Genomic DNA, 19,939 nt, shown 5'->3' on the forward strand with positions numbered 1-19,939 from the left:
CATTGAACAATAACAATAAGCATACAGTAGAGTACATGTGCAGGTTGATTGGTCTGTCAGACACTGTCCCTCAACTTAACAGGCAGCAATGAAGTGCGCTGCCAACCCACAGCTCTCTGCGTCCTCCCCCAACAGGACGGGTAGCCTACTCTCATCAGAGAGGTCTTTGAAACCTTTAATAAGGGTTTCAAATTTGGGGAAATGACACTCTCTAATTGTTTTATATTTTTCACATGTTGTCAGGAAATGCAGCTCCGTCTCAGGTTCTGCTGTTGTGCAGTGGTTGCACAGCCTTTCCTCTACAGGGAGCCAGGTTTTCCTGTGTCTACCCTTCTCAATGGCAAGGCTGCACTCACTGAGCCTGTACTTTGTAGGTTTTTCGAAGGTTTTGATCAGTAACAATGGTCAAATAGTTAGCCATGGTGTACTGTCGATTTAGGGCCAAATAGCACTGCATTTTGCTTTGTGTTTGTGTTTCCCAATAAGCAATGTCGTTTTGTTTTGACTGTGTTGTAATTTGGTTTATTTTGATTGATTGGATGTTCTGGTCCTGAGGCTTCAGTGTGTTAGTAGAACAGGTTTGTGAACTCAGCCCCAGGACCAGCTGGATGAGGGGACTCTTTTCTTTGCTCAGCTCTTGGCATTGCAGGGCTTGGTAATGATATGAGACGGGGTTACTATTTTAGATGTTTCCAAGACTTAATTGCTCTTTTTTAGTTTTTATTATTAATGGATATTGACCTAATTTTGCCCAGCATGCATTGTTTGTAGTGTTCCTCTGGACATGTAGGAGAATCTTACAGAACTCTGCATGCAGGGTTTCAATGGGGTGTTTGTCCCATTTGATGAAATCTTGTTTTGCAAATGGACCCCACACCTCGCTGCCATAAAGTGCATTTGGTTCAATGACATATTCAATTAGTTTTAGACACATTTTAATAGGTATTAGGTATATTTAAATTTGAATTAGCTTTTTAATGGCGTAGAATGCCCTGCGTGCTTTCTCTCTCAGTTCATTCACTGGATCTTCACTGGAAAATCATTATTTTAGTGTTTTTGGGGTTTACTGCCAGGGCCCAGGTTTGGCAGTACTGCTTTAGCAGGTCCCGGCTCTGTTGTAGGCCATGTGCTGTGGGTGACAGCAGGCATTCGTCATCTGTGAAGAGTAGGCATTTCACTTCTGAATTGTAGAGACTAACACCAGGGGCTGAGGATATTTCTAGAATAGTGGCCAATTCGATGTAAATATTGAAGAGTGCAGGGCTCAGATTGCAACCCTGACGAAGGCCCCGCCCCTGGTTAAAGAATTCTGTTATTTTCTTGCCAATTATAATGCTGCACGTATTGCTAGTATACATTGATTTAAATATGTCAAATGTTTTAGCCCTTACACCACTTTCAATAACTTTTTGGAAGTTGATAAAGCAAGTGTATATGTTGGTATTATTTTGGTGGACATGTTTATCTATCAGGGTGTGTAGGGTGTAAATATGATCAGTTGTGCGATGTTTTGGTATAAATCCAATTTGGCTTTTCCTCAAAACATTGTGCTTATTAAGGAAGTTTAGAACTCTTACATTTATAATAGTACAGAAAACCTTCCCCGGGTTACTGTTCACACAAATGCCTCTGTAATTGTTAGGGTCAAATTTGTCTCCATTCTTAAAGATTGGGGTTATGAGTCCTTGATTCCAGATGTTAGGGAAATAACCTACACTTAGGATCAAATAAAACAGTTTTAATAAAGCCAATTGAAATTTTGCACTGGTGAGTTTGAGCATCTCATTTAGGATGCCATCAGGTCCGCATGCTTTTTTAAATTTGAGAGCCTGAATTTTCGTATAGAGCTCCTGGTCAGAAATTGGGGAGTCCAATCAAAATCCATTGACCTTTATAGCTTTTTTTAGTCCATTCAACTTCTCATGAATTTGGCGTTGTTCTGCATTTGTGTCAATTTGAACGGTGTTGTAGAGTGTTTTAAAATGGGTTGTCCATATGTCACCATTTTGTATCGCTAATTCCTCTTGTTTAGATTTTTTTCGTTTTTTCCAATTTTGCCAGAAGTTGTTTGTGTTTATGGACTCCTCAATTAGTGTCAGCTGCTTGCTGTTGTACTGTACTTTTTTGGTTCTGAGTAAGTTTATAGAGTTTTAAAGTCTCACAGTAATGAAGGCGTAATTCACATTATTTGGGTCTCTGTGGTTTTGGTTGGATAGTGTTCTAAGGTTTTTCCTTATAATTTTACAATCTGCATCAAACCAGGTGTCATCTGTAATCTTTTTCGTTTTTATCAATTTCAATTGTGCTTCTTTTGCCGTTTGCCTGAATATGTAGTTGATGTTTTCTACTGCTAGATTGATGCCTTCTTTACTGTGAGTAAGGGAAGTCCCCCCCAATTGTACAAAATAACATGGCAAGTTATTGGCACCGAGCGGAGCATATACACGATGGACAAATACACTACTTCTGGCGGTGTTTCATCCAAAGTTGATGGCAAATGCCATGCTGCAAATGAGCTGTGTAACACTCCAAAACTCCTATAGTGGGCGAGTGTGTTCTATCTAAATTTTTCATAGGCCTTTTGTAACGCAAGTCAAGACCCAAGAGTAAAATTTTGAGATTTTGAAAGTTTTGGCAAAAACTTATCACCCCCTTAAAAAAGTGCTTTCTGGACCGTTTTTCAAAATTCTTTCGAGTTTTATGTCAGTTACACATGTGTAAGAACTGTATGAAAATACTTTTGTCAAATTTTATTAACAAATTTTTTTGAACATTTTATTTGTACTTAAGAAATATGTTTTGTGCATTTGGGATGTGATTTCATAGGAAGTCAAAAGTCAAAAGTCAAAAATGTCCAAAATTTGGAAAAAATGTATCACCCCCTTTAAAAAAGTACTTTCTTGACCGTTTTTCGAAATTCTTTCGATATTTAGGTCAATTACCCATGTGTAAGAACTATATGAAGATACTTTAGTCACATTTTATTATCATTTTTTTTTTTTAAATGTTTACTTTACTTTTCTTAAGGAATATGTTTTGTGCATTTGCAATCTGATTTAATCGAAAGACACAGATCCTGTGAATACAGACAATATTTCAGATTTTCTAAGTGTCTTACAGCGAAAACACAATAAATCGTTATATTAGCATAGCACATGTGCAAACATTACACCAGCATTGATTCTAGCCAAAGAGAGCGATAACGTAAACATCGCCAAAATATATAAATTTTTTCACTAACCTTCTCAGAATTCTTCAGATGACACTCCTGTAACATCACATTACAACATACATATACAGTTTGTTCGAAAATGTGCATATTTAGCCACCAAAATCATGGTTAGACAATGAGAAAAGTAGCCCAGCTGGTCAGAAAATGTCCTGCGCCACATTAGACAGTGATCTAGTCGAATACATAAATACTCATAAACGTGACTAAAAAATACAGGGTGGACAGCGATTGATAGACAATTTAATTCTTAATACAATCGCGGAATTACATTTTTTAAATTATCCTTACTTTTCAATACAGTTTGCGCCAAGCGAAGCTACGTCAAACAAGATGGCGTCCTAAGCCATTAACATTTTTCGACAGAAACACGATTTATCATAATAAATTGTTCCTACTTTGAGCTGTTCTTCCATCAGAATCTTGTGCAAAGAATCCTTTCTTGGGTCTAATCTTCTTTTGGTCGAAAGCTGTCCTCTTGCCATGTCGAAATGCCCATTGCGTTCGGCATGAATTGGAAGCGTGCCCAGAGATTCACAGTGTCTCAGAAATAAATGTCCCAAAATCGCACTAAACGGGTATAAATTGCTATAATTGCTGTATTAAGAATTAAATTGTCTATCAATCGCTGTCCACCCTATATTTTTTAGTCACGTTTATGAGTATTTATGTATACGACTAGATCACTGTCTAATATGGCGCACGACATTGTCTGACCAGCTGGGCAACTTTTGTCATTGTTTAACCATGATTTTGGTGGCTAAATATGCACATTTTCGAACAAACTGTATATGTATGTTGTAATATGATGTTACAGGAGTGTCATCTGAAGAATTCTGAGAAGGCTAGTGAAAAAATTAATATATTTTGGCGATGATATGATATCGCTCTCTTTGGCTAGAATCAGTGCTCGGGTAACGTTTGCGTATGTGGTATGCTAATATAACGATTTATTGTGTTTTCGCTGTAAAACACTTAGAAAATCTGAAATGTTGTCTGAATTCACAAGATCTGTGTCTGTCCATTGCTATGTGCTGTGTATTTTTAAGAAATGTTTTATGATGAGTAAATTGGTAATACAAGTTGCTGTCTCTAGTAATTCTAGGAGCTTTGGTGAGATTTGTGATGCTGGCTGCAATGGCAAACTATGATTTATACCTGAAATATGCACATTTTTCTAACAAAACCTATCCTATACCATAAATATGTTATCAGACTGTCATCTGATGAGGTTTTTTCTTGGTTAGTGGCTATCAATATCTTAGTTTAGCCGAATTGGTGATAGCTACTGATGTTGAGAGAAAATGGTGGACAAGAAAAATGGTGATTTTTGCTAACGTGTTTAGCTAATAGATTTACATATTGTGTCTTCCCTGTAAAACATTTTAAAAATCTGAAATGGTGGCTTTATTCACAGGATCTGTATCTTTCATTAGGTGTCTTGGACTTGTGATTTAATGATATTTAGATGCTACTATTTAATTGTGACGCTATGCTAGCGATGCTAATCAGTGTGGGGGGGGTGGGGGGTGATCCCGGATCCGGGGTAGATACCCGTGAAAGGTTAACGGTTCTTTCTCTGTGTCCCAAAAGCAAATAAAATTGAAATTGAGGTCAAAGGGTCATTTGGGTCCGTTCTCTTGTAACGGTCGCTGCGCTCAGACCGAGCGAGCTACGGTCAAGCGGGGCATCTCGTTGAACTCGGCACGGCCTGGAGATAATAGTAATGCCATTGCAGGCTTTGTGTGTCATTAAGCACCGTACTTTTTCACTCCATCATTGCTTTGTGTGTGTGTTTGTGTGTGTGAGAGAGCTTTCCTTTGACATCTGCTTAGAGAAATGAATGATTTACAGTTCATGAGGGTTGTCTAATCACACAAATGAAGTTTTGAAAAGTTCTGACCTTTTTAACCCTTCAAACCTGACCCTATGGCACCATTTAAGGTACTTCCAGTTGACATAGGAAGCTGAAAGTGAACACATACCCTCCTTGGGGTAGGCTCTTATATAATATTGAGTTTTAAGTCTTTATGTTAAGAACTGACTTATTTAAAGAGGGTTAAATGAGTGTGTGTTATTTCATAAAATCACATAAAATCACAGGATTCTCGCAGAGCTTCGAGACCCACTTTAAAAATGTACGTCTGAACACACTGCAACTGGATCTGTGATTTTTTTGGAGAAAAAAAATTCCTCTTTGTGAACATCACCAAACGGTTAATGTACGATTTCTCTTAAATTACGATAGATAAATGGCTGGTTCTTTTTTTCCTGACACCGTATGCTTATGTACTTTGACATGAAGCGGTCAAATTAGCACCCTACTTGCGTTTTAACCCTTTAATCCCAGAAAAATGGCCATAACTCAAAAAGCGCCGAGGTCTCGACGCCATCTCGTTCGGGGCCAACTGCCCATTACTCCAAACCTATGCTCGCCGAGTTTCATCTTCGAAATATTTTCAGTTTAGGAGAAAAGGCCGCGCTCGTTTGCCACGTGCTCGTGCGCTTGCAATATGATTTATTTTCCCTCTTGTGGGAATTTTCGAGAATGCGGAAAAAAGTCCAAAATTTGTCATTTTTATAAAATGGAAACCGAAAGTCCGAGACGTATTTTTGGGTGACTTCCTGAAAGAGCTCTCCGCCGCCCCCGGCCCGACGCCGTCCGCGATTTTCTGCGACGTCGCCGGACGTCAGGTAAGGGACCGTACATTTGCAATGGGACTTTCTTCACTAACCATACGGCTCCCGTCTCAGATGTCCCTTATGTATGTGAATGTGGTATCCAGAAAGTTATCTAAGAGTGTTTGGATATTTTGGTTCCAGGTTGCTTTCTGGTATTCTTCTGTGCTGTTTTGGGCCCATCTGTATGAATTTCTGATGTTGTACAGCTTACTGGGTTGTGAATGTGTGGTTGTTTCCATGTCTGTTCTTTTGAGGAACAATGTAATTTGGCTGTGATCAGACAGAGGTGTTAGTGGCTTGACAGTGAATGAGCTGAGAGAGAACGGGTCAATGTCTGTGATCATATAGTCTACTGTACTGTGGCCAAGAGGTGAGCAGTAGGTGAATCACCCCAAAGAGTCCCCCGTAACCTACCATTGACAAAGTACAGACCCAGGATTCTACAGAGCTGCAAAAGATCTCTTCCGTTTTTGTTGACGGTGCTGTCACTGTTGTTTCCATGGGGGAGATTAAGACAGTTAGAAACAGTATGGCCTCTAACAAAGCTGTCCCCTCGTGTGCTCGTTAGATCAGGTAGTTCCTGTGCGCTTTCTGGAACATTAGAACTTTCATGTGCCTTAATAACAAACTTGTATGCCATCTGTAAATACAAATAAAATTGTTAAATTACGAGCCTAGTTGGTTTAGCCACAGAATAAACCAGCAGCCTTCCCACTAGCCATGATTGGCTGATATAATGAGTGGGCTGGACATCCGAAAGATGAGTTTGAATTGGTCTGCCACGTAGAATGCTTCTGTCTATTTGAGCTGGTCAGTATGTGTAGATAAAGTTGTCTTAACAAGGTTTAAAATATATATAAATACAGTGGGGAGAACAAGTATTTGATACACTGCAGATTTTGCAGGTTTTCCCTTCTTACAAATCATGTAGAGGTCTGTAATTTTTATCATAGGTACACTTCAACTGTGAGAGACGGAATCTAAAACAAAAATCCAGAAAATCACATTTGGTCAGAATGAGCTGTTCTCTCATTTGTGTCTTGAAGTAGCTAGCAAGCTAGCCAACGTTACCCAGTTAGCTTGGGTGCTTGACTTCTGTTGTTAGGTCAGAATGCTCAGATCAACCCTTAAAGATATGGGTGGGGCTAAAGCTTAAGAGGGTGTGAACAATTCTGAATGGGTCCAGACAAAGAAGAGCCTCTCCAGTAGGTACTCAAACATTCAAGGGCCAGTTTATCAACTTTCAAAGCATAATTACTTTCCCATTGGATTATCCTTTTAGTGTCATATTTTGGTAGTTAACCATTTTCTGTGTTCTCATATATCCAATATGTAACCCAAAAATGGTAGAGGGAACACACTCCTTTTCAGTCTGTGGCTATCAGATGCAAATTTTTATAATTTCTGTGAACGTTACTTAAACTGAGTTTACTTTGCAATTTAAATCCAGAACCCTGGTGGGTAATGCTTTATAATACAGCCTGGTTAAAGCTGACCTTACCTGATATTTACATGGTATTAACTAAGGCCTCAATTCAATCATATCGAGCGTTAAACAGCATTGGTAGACATCTTCATATCGAATGTTTTGGCATTGTTGGAAGTGTAACTGCGGTATGAGCTGACAAATAGGTGAGCGGCGGCTCTTGTGTGTCACAAACCACTCCCTTCCTTTTTATCCGTACCGTGTTAGAAGCTCAAACAGCGATAGAAAGTTTAGGCTAAAGCATATTTACCGCCTATCAGTCTAATTGAGGTGTTGCGACGATAGAACATCACACATTTGAGTGTTTGAACTTGTAACGTGGCTGCATGAACTTCTGACGTAACTGGATGGAATTTGTCGGATTGTAAAATCAGGTGGTTTTGTTGCATCCAAAGGCATGTTTGCGATAAGCTAACATAAGGAGCCGCTTGTGGATTTCACAGTTCTTACGCAGTTCCACTTCCGACACCGCCGAAAGAACAGCTTTGCGGGTGCCGGCTAGTGTACATCTGATAGAATCTAGCCCTAAGTAACTATGTCGTCACAATTGATACTTCCTGGTACTTACCTCAAAGAATACAACACAGCTGGTAACCTGGTAAATACGAGGCTGTAAAATAAAGAGTTACCATCTCAGAGTCTATAGGTTGAGCACTTACCCTGTGATTGGTCTTTCCCTGGATGAAATCGCAGGCGTTCCTCTCTATGGCCAGCATGTACTTGCCTACTCTGTTCAGCACCACCATGTTCAGAGGGATCCCAAACAGAGCGAAGAACACACAGAAGATCTGACCTGCCGTTGTACTGGGGCTCATGTTGCCATAGCCTAGAACAGGGAGAACAAAGGGGCTCAACCATTGGGAATTATTTGGTCTGTGTGTTTCTATGATGAACACACAATGAGACCAACAATTGTAATATTCAATTATAATACAGGCAGAAGCACATAGCACAGGAATATCCTGGCGATGATGAATGTGAGGCATAAATAAAGACAAGGCATGAAGAACTTGCAGACGCTACATGATGAGGTACATTTGTAATTTGGGGTCAACTATTTTTCTAATATTAGGTACATTTCTAACTGGTGTGAACTACTCCTTTAAAATTAGGTAGATTTGTAATTTGTGTGAACTTTGGGTAAACTTTCCCTTTAAAATGTATGTGATGTTGTCTCCGGCTAGAGCAGCCTACTACTTTTAATTATCTAATAAATTAAATCAATAATTTATCTTTTGGGGTACTATCCCTATAAGATGAGGTGCATTAGTAATTTGGGTGAACTATCCATTTAAGATGTCAGATACATTTTTAATTTGGGTGAACTGTCCCTTTAAAACTCACCTATAGTGGTGACCACAGTGGCAGCAAACACAGCAGAGCTAGTGAACTTCCAGAAGCTGTCCATGGTCTGGTTCCCTTTCAGACTAAGCCCAACCTTGGAAGAATCTCGAATTACCTAGAACAATACATATGGACATACGAGAGAATTTCATAACCACTATGGGTGGGATTTAATTCCTAGTGCAGCTCACTGGACAGCTGACAACGTGACTTTTAAAGGCATCATCCCTGACGTTTGTGGAGATTGCATTCTCGGTAAACCCTGTAGAGCTCAATCGGAAATCACTTTCTAAATGTCAAGTATGCCATAATGTGGTTCTAACGAGGATCTGATTGAATCCCAGCCTATATAAACAGTACCAGTCAAAAGTTTGGACACACCTACTCATTCAAGGGTTTTTCTTTATTTGTACTAGTTTTTACATTGTAGAATAATAGTGAAGACATCAAAACTATGAAATAACACATATGGAATCACGCAGTAACCAAAAAAGTCTATTTGATGTTTTAGATTATTCAAAGTAGCCTGCCATTGCCTTGATGACAGCTTTGCAAAATCTTGGCATTCACTCAACCAGCTTCACCTGGAAGGCTTTCCAACAGTCTTGAAAGAGTTCTCACATATGCTGAGCACTTGTTGGCTGCTTTTCCTTCAATCTGCGGTCCAACTCATCCCAAACCATCTCAATTGGGTTGAGGTCGGGTGATTGTGGAGGCCAGATCATCTGCTGCAGCACTCCATAACTATCCTTCTTGGTCAAATAGCCCTTACACAGCCTTGAGGTGTGTTGGGTCATTGTCCTGTTGAAAAACAAATCATAGTCCCACTAAGCACAAACCAGATGGGATAGCGTATTGCTACAGAATGCGTTGGTAGCCATGCTGGTTAAGTTTGCCTTGAATTCTAAATAAATCCCTGACTGTGTCACCAGCAAAGCACACCCACACCATCACACCTCCTCCTCCATGCTTCACAATGGGAACCACACATACGGAGATCATCCGTTCACCTACTCTGCGTCTCACAAAGACACAGCGTTTGGAACCAAAAATCTCAAATTTGAACTCATCAGACCAAAGGACAGATTTCCACCGGTCTAATGTCCATTGCTCGTGGTTCTTGGCCCAAGCAAGTCTCTACTTATTATTTCTGTCCTTTAGTAGTGGTTTCTTTGCAGCAATTTGACCACGAAGGCCTGATTCAAGCAGTCTCCTCTGAACAGTTGATGTTGAAATGTCTGTTTTTTAATGTTTTTTTATTTCACCTTTGTTTAACCAGGTAGGCCAGTTGAGAACAAGTTATCATTTACAACTGCGACCTGGCCAAGATAAAGCAAAGCAGTGCGACACAAACAACAACACAGAATGACACATGGAATAAACAAACGTACAGTCAATAACACAATAGAAAACAAGTCTATATACAGTGTGTGCAAATGGCGTGAGGAGGTAAGGCAATAAATAGGCCATAGTAGCGAAGTAATTACAATTTAGCAAATTAACACTGGAGTGATAGATGTGTAGATGATGATGTGCAAGTAGAAATACAGGTGTGCAAAAGAGCAAAAAGTAAATAAAACAATATGGGGATGAGGTAGGTAGATTGGATGGGCTGTGTACAGCTGCAGCTATCGGTTAGCTGCTCAGATAGCTGATGTTTAAAGTTAGTGAGGGAGATATAAGTCTCCAACTTCAGCGATATTTGCAATTCGTTCCAGTCATTGGCAGCAGAGAACTGGAAGGAAAGGCGGCCAAAGGAGGGGTTGGCTTTAGGGATGACCAGTGAGATATACCTGCTGGAGCGTGTGCTACAGGTGGATGTTATTATCGTGACCAGTGAGCTGAGATAAGGCGGATCTTTACCTAGCAAAGACTTATAGATGACCTGGAGCCAATGGGTCTGGCGACGAATACTGTTACTTGAACTCTGAAGCATTTATTTGGGCTGCAATTTCTGAGGCTGGTAACTCTAATGAACTTATCCTCTGCAGCAGAGGTAACTCTGGGTGATCCTTTCCTGTGGCGGTCCTCATTTGAACCAGTTTCATCATAGCGCTTCATGGTTTTTGCGACTGCACTTGAAGAAACTTTCAAAGACCTTTGTGTCTTAAAGTAATGATGGACTGTCGTTTCGCTTTGCTTATTTGAGCTGTTCTTGCCATAATATGGACTTATTTGGTCTTTTACCAACTAACTTTTAACAAAGCACACCTGTTAATTGAAATGCATTCCAGGTGACTACCTCATGAAGCTGGTTGAGAGAATGCCAAGAGTGTGCAAAGCTGTCATCAAGGAAAATGGTGGCTACTTTCAAGAATCTCAAGTATAAAATATAATTGAATTTGTTTAACCCTTTTTTTCGGTTACTAGATGATTCCATATGTGTTATTTCATAGTTGTGATGTCTTCACTATTATTCCACATTGTAGAAAATAGTAAAAATAAAGAAAAAACATATTTCAGATATGTTCAAGTTCTATGCCTCCAGGGGCAAATGGAAGTAGGGGGCAAAGTGGGAGTAAAGTATTTTGTCTACTTACCAAAGTCTAAGGCACTAGGTCAACTAGTGTAAACAGTCTCCCCTTTACAGAGCAAACACATCCTGCTTAGGTAAGAAAAGCTAGAATTTAACCCTGCAATCTAGTGGTCAACTTTCAAGGCCCCTACTCGAGACAGCCACGCTAACTCTGTTGTAAGTCAAGGTTATATAACAGTTTGCTTACTTGCTGGACAGACTGTAACCACCGTTTCATCTCTTTACATTCTGGGCTTTTAGGTCAATGGACCACAGTTGTCAAGAAGATGATGTACATTAGACCTGAAAATCCCTTGCAGTGAGGTATGTCTCAGAGCTGTGTCAGAATGAAGATGTTGACACAGCCTATTACATAAACGTCTTCGCAGGGAGCATCACAAATTTGACAGTTACTCCACATATACCGTACACACATACAGTGGTGTATATTCATGGAGGCCAAGGAAAGCCAGGCTTCCCCAAAGATGTTAACAAGAAAAAAATATTTTTCCTTCAATTTGCAAGAAGCTGAATATATGACATTATTGATGCCTGTAGCATTGAATTCAATAGTAAGGGAAGCCAGGGAGCATTTAGCCTCCCTTGATAATAAAAACAATAAAATAATAGCCAATCAGCTTTGAGCTAAATTGAGTGGGATCAACTGTGAATGGTCCTGACGCATCAAAATAAAGTGTCAAGAGAAGCCATTTTGGATTTGTCTTCACATCAAAAGCAAAACGTCATTGACAAGAAAAACGTAAATTGTTGTGTTGCTGTCCTCTGGTGGCAAGCTAGGCAGCTAAAATTGTCCCTTCACTAAATTAGCCCTGGATGGAGATAGGGATTTGGACTTGTGGTTTTACTTAATTCAACATACTGGCCAATGATGATAACAGTGATTCTGATCCAACTATAAATTCATACATTGTGCCCCTGGCCTGAGAGGATGGATGATCAATATGTACCTAGATGTAGTAGGCTAATGTTAACTAGCCGGCACATCGTTGCCCATGAAAGGAAGTTAGGCTAGCGAGCCATCATTTTTACCAGGTAACCTAGGACAACAAAAATAAAAGTGTGTACTGTATGACAGTCATAGACTGTTTTGGTCACATGAAAGAGAGGAGGAAGGCATTAGTGTTCCTCTACAAGTAGGGTGAGTCAACATGTTTTTTTCTACCTGCACGCACACACACACTCACATTTATATTTAGCTTACGTTGATTGGACGCAATTGTTTTTTGGTATTAGATTAAACGTAGGTGATGATGTTAACGTTGAAATAGTGCTGGAATAGTGGAAGCAGCTCCTGTTTCCTTTGAGACTTGCGGTAACTCTTCATGGTTCAACAGTTATTTAGTAGTCTGAACATTTCGGAAACATGAACTTGTTTGACCATGCTGTAGGTTATGTAACAGTTTGTTACATACAATATGCTTTGTGGATATTACTGGACAGATGATGCCTTCCTGTTTTGGGATGAAACAAGCGTTTTTATTCTGCCACTGTGTGACTGTTGTCTTCTTGTTGTCTAGACCTTAGGCCTATACAGTGCCTTCGGGAAGTATTCAGACCTTGACTTTTTACACATTTTGTTACGTTACAGCCTTACTCTAAAATAGATGAAATATAAAAATGTTAGAGCAAAAACCAAGCCATGAGTTCGAAAGAATTGTCCGTGGAGCGCCGAGACAGGATTGTGTTAAGGGACAGATCTGGGGAAGGGTACCAAAAAATGTCTGCAGCATTGAAGGTCCCCAAAAACACAGTGGCCTCCATCATTCTTAAGTGGAAGAAGTTTGGAACCACCAAGACTCTTCCTAGAGCTGGACTCCTGGTCAGACTGAGCAATCGGGGGAGAAGGGCCTTGGTCAAGGAGGTGACTAAGAACCCGATGGTCACTCTGACAGAGCTCTAGAGTTCCTCTGTGGAGATGGGAGAACCTTCCAGAAAGACAACCATCTCTGCAGCACTCCACCAATCAGGCCTTTATGGTAGGGTGGCCAGACAGAAGCCACTCCTCACTAAAATAATCTCAGACCATGAAAAACAAGTTTCTATGGTCTGATTAAACCAAGATTGAACTCTTTGGCCTGAATGCCAAGCGTCACATCTGGAGGAAACCTGGCACCATCCCTATGGCGAAGCATGATGGTGTAAGAATCATGCTGTGGGGATGTTTTTCATCAGCAGGGACTGAGAGACTCAGGTTTGATGCAAAGATGAATAGAGCAAAGTACAAAGAGATCCTTGATGAAAACCTGCTCCAGAGCTCTCAGGACCTCACACTAGGGCGAAGGTTCACCTTCCAACAGGACAACGACCCTAAGCACACAGCCAAGACAACACAGGAAAGGCTTCGGGACAAGTCTCTGAATGTCCTTGAGTGGCCTAGCCAGAGCCCAGACTTAAACCTGATCGAACATCTGGAGAGACCTGAAAATATCTGTGCAGCAACGCTCTCCATCCAACCTGAAAGAGCTTGAGACTATCTGCAGAAATGAACGGGAGAAACTCCCCAAATACAGGTATGCCAGCTTGTAGCGTCCTACCCAAAAATAATGTAGGCTATAATCGCTACGAAAGGTGCTTCAGCAAAGTACTGAGTAAAGGGTCTGAATACTTATGTAAATGTAATATCTTTTTTTTTTTTTTTTCTAAATTAGCAAAATGTCTAAGAACCTGTTTTTGCTTCGTCATTATGGGGTATTGTGGGTAGATTGATGAGGAAATAAAAAATATATATAATTTAGTTTGTCTGTAACCTAACAAAATGTGGAAAAAGTCAAGGGGTCTGAATACTTTCCGAAGGCACTGTATATCACGGTGGCATATGAACTAACAGGTTATCGAGCAAACAATGCAATTATCACAACACATAGGTTGTAATATGGCTTCCCTATTGATTTTACCTACGCCCCGCTACTGCACACATATGTGCCACTGCTTGAACCCGCTGCCAGAGGACTGCAGACTGACATACCTGTCCACAGATGCCCAACATCAATCCCCTTAAAACTACCCGCCACTTTACATAAATGCACAAAAGTTGAATAAAAAAATGACAATTCAAGAACATTTTGTAACCTTCTATAAAGTTTGAGAGAGTTCTTCCATCACAAAATGGATTACTTGGGAACACCCAGGCGAACTTTGGAACAACTTAAATAAATCTTAACACGGACCATGTAGGTCAAGGGATGACACTCAGGCAAAGCAGTGCATTGTTAAAAGTACCTCAATTTGCATGGGAAAGGATTGCCTCCTTGCCTTTTAAACATCAGTCAACAATCCAGCAGTGAGTCAGCACCTCTTGACAGACTAGTATTATCCTCAATTTAACTTGTAAATGGGCCAGTAGCTAGGTTTCCATCCAATTGGCAACAGATTCTCATGTGAATATTGAATGTTCTAAAATCTGCATAAAAACACTATGCACATTTTTCCACCAGAGATTCAGATTCAATTTTGACTTGTTGCGGATAAAAGGCTGTGCGTGATGACGTAGTGCACATAAAAATACCTTTTAAATTCGCATTTTCAACTCTATTGATGGTTTTCTCACAGACAAAAAGTTGTGATGTATAGCGAGTGTGCCCACTCAGGCATTGGCAAGTATGCTCCAGCCAACAGCTTGCAGACACAGTGCGGATAGGATAGCCAATATGATGCGATTACGACGGACAAAAGAGGAAGATTATTTTTATTTGTCAAACGGCAGCCAAGCATCGGTCATCATGTCACCAGAATAAGACCTTGGATATTTATTGGAAAGGAGCATCAATCAATCTCATCACATTTCACTTTCACCACCCTGTAAAGTTCATCATAAGTTACTTAATTTGTAGTATAATAAACACCAAGTTCAATATGATGGTTATTTATATCAATATTGCAATTTCCACCGACATTTCTCACATCATTAATTTTACACAAAAAGATCCCATCTTGTCTATCGTAATTTGTTTTGTCGACATTTGGCAGTATGTAGAAATGTAAATAAGGTGTCTTAGTGTGGCTGAGTGGGTTACACTGCCACAACTCTACTCTGCTTTCATTAGTCATTTATTACCTGCCTCTCATAATGTGCCTAGTCTGTCTCCCCTTTATGTCTGTCTCCCCTTTATGTCTCCCCTTTATGTCTATAAATAAATAAATAATAATATTAACAAAAGGAATAATTTAAAAATAAATGCAATATGGAAAAAGGCTACATCAAAAAATCTTAATTGGAGGTTGAATATTCTCCCAAACACATATGCCATTAACTCTAAAGTCTTGTTTACACCTTATGCTAACATATGGTTTTTGTGATCTGATCAAGGTGATCCAATTACTATGTGATCAAGTTTTGTCACATTTGCACATGGTACTAAAATGTCTCTCTTATCCGTCCACTCTGTCAAATAAAATTGTATTTGTCACATATTTCGTAGACAACAGTTGTATACTCTGGTCCACATTGTGACCAGATTTTCTGGTCCCTTCCTGTATTCAAATTTATTGACAGATATTCTTTCAAATTAATATGTATTTATTTATGTAAAGACATATTGATGCCATACATAAATTTTTCCCCCTGTCAATGATTTTAGAGGTCAAGATAATTATGCTTTAAATGGTCTCAATCTCAATCAGATCACAATGCATTTTTTAACTGTCTAAAAACTTGTGCACAATCAGAATGTGGAGAAGATCAGGACAAAGGACACATGTTAGCACCAACTCGCTCTCACACTGACTCACCTGAGCCATAGCATCCAGGGCCTCTTGGTTCAGACAGGGGTATGTGTCTAGTAGTGATCTCTTCACCTCAAGTAAACGGGCTATATCCTGCCGGACCAGACCTCCTTCCAGCTTCCAGAAGATCAGTCCTCCGATCAACACATAGGCCACGTACAGTACCGCCAACATCAGGATAGAGGGGATGCGAGACAGGCTAAACCCACTGAGACAAGCCATGTTGACACCAAGGGCTTGGGACTGCCTCAGACTTCTGACAGGGTTCTTCTACCTCAGCGAACAAACTTAAAAGACAAGTGGTGAGAATCAAGCCGGCCTGGCTCTCCCTTCCCCTTCCATGCGTTGCAGGCAAATTAATCCCCACCCGCACGCACTCCTGTTTCAACCTCCAAAGGTTTAGCATGCAAATCTGACCAGGTAGACAGACGCAGAGTGAGGGAAATAAAGAGAGAAGAGATGTAGGGATATACAGGGGCATGTGTTGCAGGTTAGGGGAAAGGAGGCTCAATAGTAAAAAGGTCAAGACACGGATCCCAGAAAAATGACCCTATTGGCTCACAGTTATTTTTGTGCAACCAATACTGAGAGTGTCGTTCCAGTTGAAGTGTTCTGTTGTGTGATGCTCACATTTAAAAAAATTAAATTAAAAAAACACCTACTCATTCAAGGGTATTTCTTTATTTTTTTACTATTTTCTACATTGTAGAATAATAATGAAGACATCAAAACAATGAAATAAAACATATGTAATCATGTAGTAACCTAAGAAAGTGTTAAACAACTAAAATATATTTTATATTTGAGATTCTTCAAAGTAGCCAACCTTTGACTTGACGACATACAACTTTGCACACTCTTGGCATTCTCTCAACCAGCTTCAACTGGAATGCTTTTCCAACAGTCTTGAGGGAGTTCTCACATATGCTGAGCACTTGTTGGCTGCTTTTCCTTCACTCTACGGTCCAACCCATCCCAAACCATCTCAATTGGGTTGAGGTCAGGTGATTGTGGAGGCCAGGTCATCTAATGCAGCCTTCCATAACTCTCCTTCTTGGTCAAATATCCTTTACACAGCCTGGAGGTGTGTTGAGTCATTGTCCTGTTGAAAAACAAATGGTAGACCCACTAAGCACAAACCAGATGGGTTGGCGTACAGCTGCAGAACGCTGTGGTAGCCATGCTGGTTAACCTGTTGAGGATGGGGGCGCTGTTGTCACTATTTATGCTAATTGTGTAATTTTTGAAACGGCTTCCCACAAAATTCTTGATCGTACAATATGCATATTATTATTATTATTGGATAGAAAACAGTCTATAGTTTCTATAGGAGTTGAAATTTTGGCTCTAAGTGGAACAGAACCCATTCTACAGCAATTTCCCTGACATGGAGTCAGATTTCAGAAATGTTGGCCCCTGATCTGGAGTCAGTTAAAAGGCCGCAGTTATTGCTATGAGTATACGGACACTGCTTACGTCTTCCCCTGGATGCCTTTACGTGATGACGATTTGAATGGGGTCGATTGCGCGTTCACAGGCACTACAAATTAAAAAACCCTGTAGCTAGGAACTTTTTTCTTGCTGCGTAATGCGCCTGGAGGACATCGACCCGCACTTGTTCCAAGCATTAGTGGAGGGAGTAATATTACTCTGGTCATGTTTCTACTCGTTATGGGAGTTAAAAACATCATAAGGTAGTTAATTTAAAGCGTTTTATAGCAATTTATAACCGTTTAGTGCGATTTTGGGACATTTATTTCTGAAACGCTGTGAATTGCTGGGCACGCTTCCAGTTCATCCCGAACGCAGTTGGCATTTCCACATGGCAAGAGGACAGCTTTCCACCAAAAGACGATTAGACCCAAGAAAGGATCCTTTGCCCAAGATACTGATGGAAGAACAGCTCAAAGTAGGACATTTTTATTATGATAAATCGTGTTTCTGTCGAAAAATGTTAGTGGCTTAGGACGCCATGTTTTTTGACGTAGCTTCGCTTGGCGCAAACTGTATTGAAAAGTAAGGATAATTTAAAAAATGTAATTCCGCGATTGTATTAAGAATTAAATTGTCTATCAATCCCTGTCCACCCTATATTTTTTAGTCACGTTTATGAGTATTTATGTATAAGAGTAGATCACTGTCTAATATGACGCACGGACATTTTCTCACCAGCTGGGCTACATTTCACATTGTCTAACCATGATTTTGGTGGCTAAATATAAACATTTTCGATCAAACTCTATATGGATTGTGTAATATGATGTTACAGGAGTGTCATCTGAAGAATTCTGAGAAGGTTAGTGAAAAAATTAATATATTTTGGAGATGTTGACGTTATCGCTCACTTTGGCTAGAATCAATGCTGGGCTGCTATGTGCTATGTGCTATGCTAATATAACGATTTATTGTGTTTTCGCTGTAAGACACTTAGAAAATCTGAAATATTGTCTGTATTCACAGGATCTGTGTCTTTCGATTAGTGTATGCTGTGTATTTTTACGAAATGTTTGATGATTAGTAAGTAGGTAAACACGTTGCTCTATGTATTTATTCTAGTCCATTTGTGACGGTGGGTGCAATTGTAACCTATGCCATCTACCTGAAATATGCACTTTTTTCTAACAAAACCTATCCCATACCATAAATATGTTATCAGACTGTCATCTGATGATTTTTTTTCTTGGTTAGGGGCTATAAATATCTTAGTTTAGCCGAATTGGTGATGGCTACTGGTGTTGGTGGACAAATAAAAGATGGTGGATTATGCTAATGTATTTTTAGGTAATAGATGTACATCTTTACATATTGTGTCTTCCCTGTAAAACATTTTAAAAATCGGACATGTTGGCTGGATTCACAAGATCTGTGTCTTTCATTAGCTGTATTGGACTTTAATGTGTGAAAGTTAAATATTTAAAAAAAATATTTTTTTTGAATTTCGCGGCACTGGTTTTTCAGTGGGGGTGGGGGGGGAGTGCCGCTAGCGGCACCCTCATCCTAGACAGGTTAAGTGTGCCTTGAATTCTAAATAAGTCACTGACAGTGTCACCAGCAAAGCACCTCCACACATTCACACTTCCTTCATGCATCACGGTGGGAACCACACATGTGGAGATCATCCGTTCACCTACTCTGCATCTCACAAAGACATGGAGGCTGGAACCAAAAATTTCATATTTGGACTCATCAGACCAAAGGACAGATTTCCACCGGTCTAATGTCCATTCCTTGTGTTTCTTGACCCAAGCAAGTCTCTAATTATTATTAGTGTCCTTTAGTTGTGGTTTCTTTGCAGCAAATCAACCATGAAGGCCTGATTCACGTAGTTTCCTCTGAACAGTTGATGATGAGATGTGCCTGTTACTTGAACTCTGAAGCATTTATTTGGGCTGCAATTTGTGAGGCTGGTAACTCTAATTAACTTACCCTTTGCAGCAGAGGTAACTCTGGGTGATCCTTTCCTGTGGCGGTTCTCATGAGAGCCAGTTTCATCATAGCACTTGATGGTTTTTGCGACTACACTTGAATAAACTTTCAAAGTTTTCAAATGTTCTGGATTGACTGACCTTCTTGTCTTAAAGTAATGATGGACTGTCATTTCTCTTTGCTTATTTGAGCTGTTCTTGCCATAATAAGGACTTGGTTTTTTACTAAATAGGGCCATCTTCTGTATACCACCCCTACCTTGTCACAACACACCCGATTGACTCAAACTCATTAAGAAGGAAAGAAATTCAACAAATTAACTTTGAACAAGGCACACGTGTTAATTGAAATGCATTCCAGGTGACTACCTCATGAAGCTGGTTGAGAGAATGCCAAGTGTGTGCAAAGCTGATGCCAAGTGTGAGAATGCCAAGTGTATGCAAAACAATAAAATATATTTTGATTTGTTTAACACTTTTTTGGTTACTGCGTGATTCCATATGTGTTATTTCAT

General features: G+C 39.8%; 1 protein-coding gene across 1 annotated transcript in view; it reads right to left on the reverse strand.

The window, feature by feature from the left end:
* Positions 1–19,939, reverse strand: part of kcnk17 (potassium channel, subfamily K, member 17) — a 50,431-nt gene that overhangs the window by 21,751 nt on the left and 8,741 nt on the right. The window contains exons 3-5 of the mRNA XM_055898868.1: positions 16,006–16,198; positions 8,742–8,856; positions 8,057–8,223 (exon numbers count right to left, since the gene is read on the reverse strand). Of these exons, the coding sequence (XP_055754843.1) occupies positions 8,057–8,223; positions 8,742–8,856; positions 16,006–16,198 (475 nt within the window). The remainder of the gene's footprint in view (positions 1–8,056; positions 8,224–8,741; positions 8,857–16,005; positions 16,199–19,939) is intronic.

The sequence above is a fragment of the Salvelinus fontinalis genome, chromosome 35 (assembly GCF_029448725.1).
Source record: "Salvelinus fontinalis isolate EN_2023a chromosome 35, ASM2944872v1, whole genome shotgun sequence".
Classification (NCBI taxonomy): Eukaryota; Metazoa; Chordata; class Actinopteri; order Salmoniformes; family Salmonidae; genus Salvelinus; species Salvelinus fontinalis.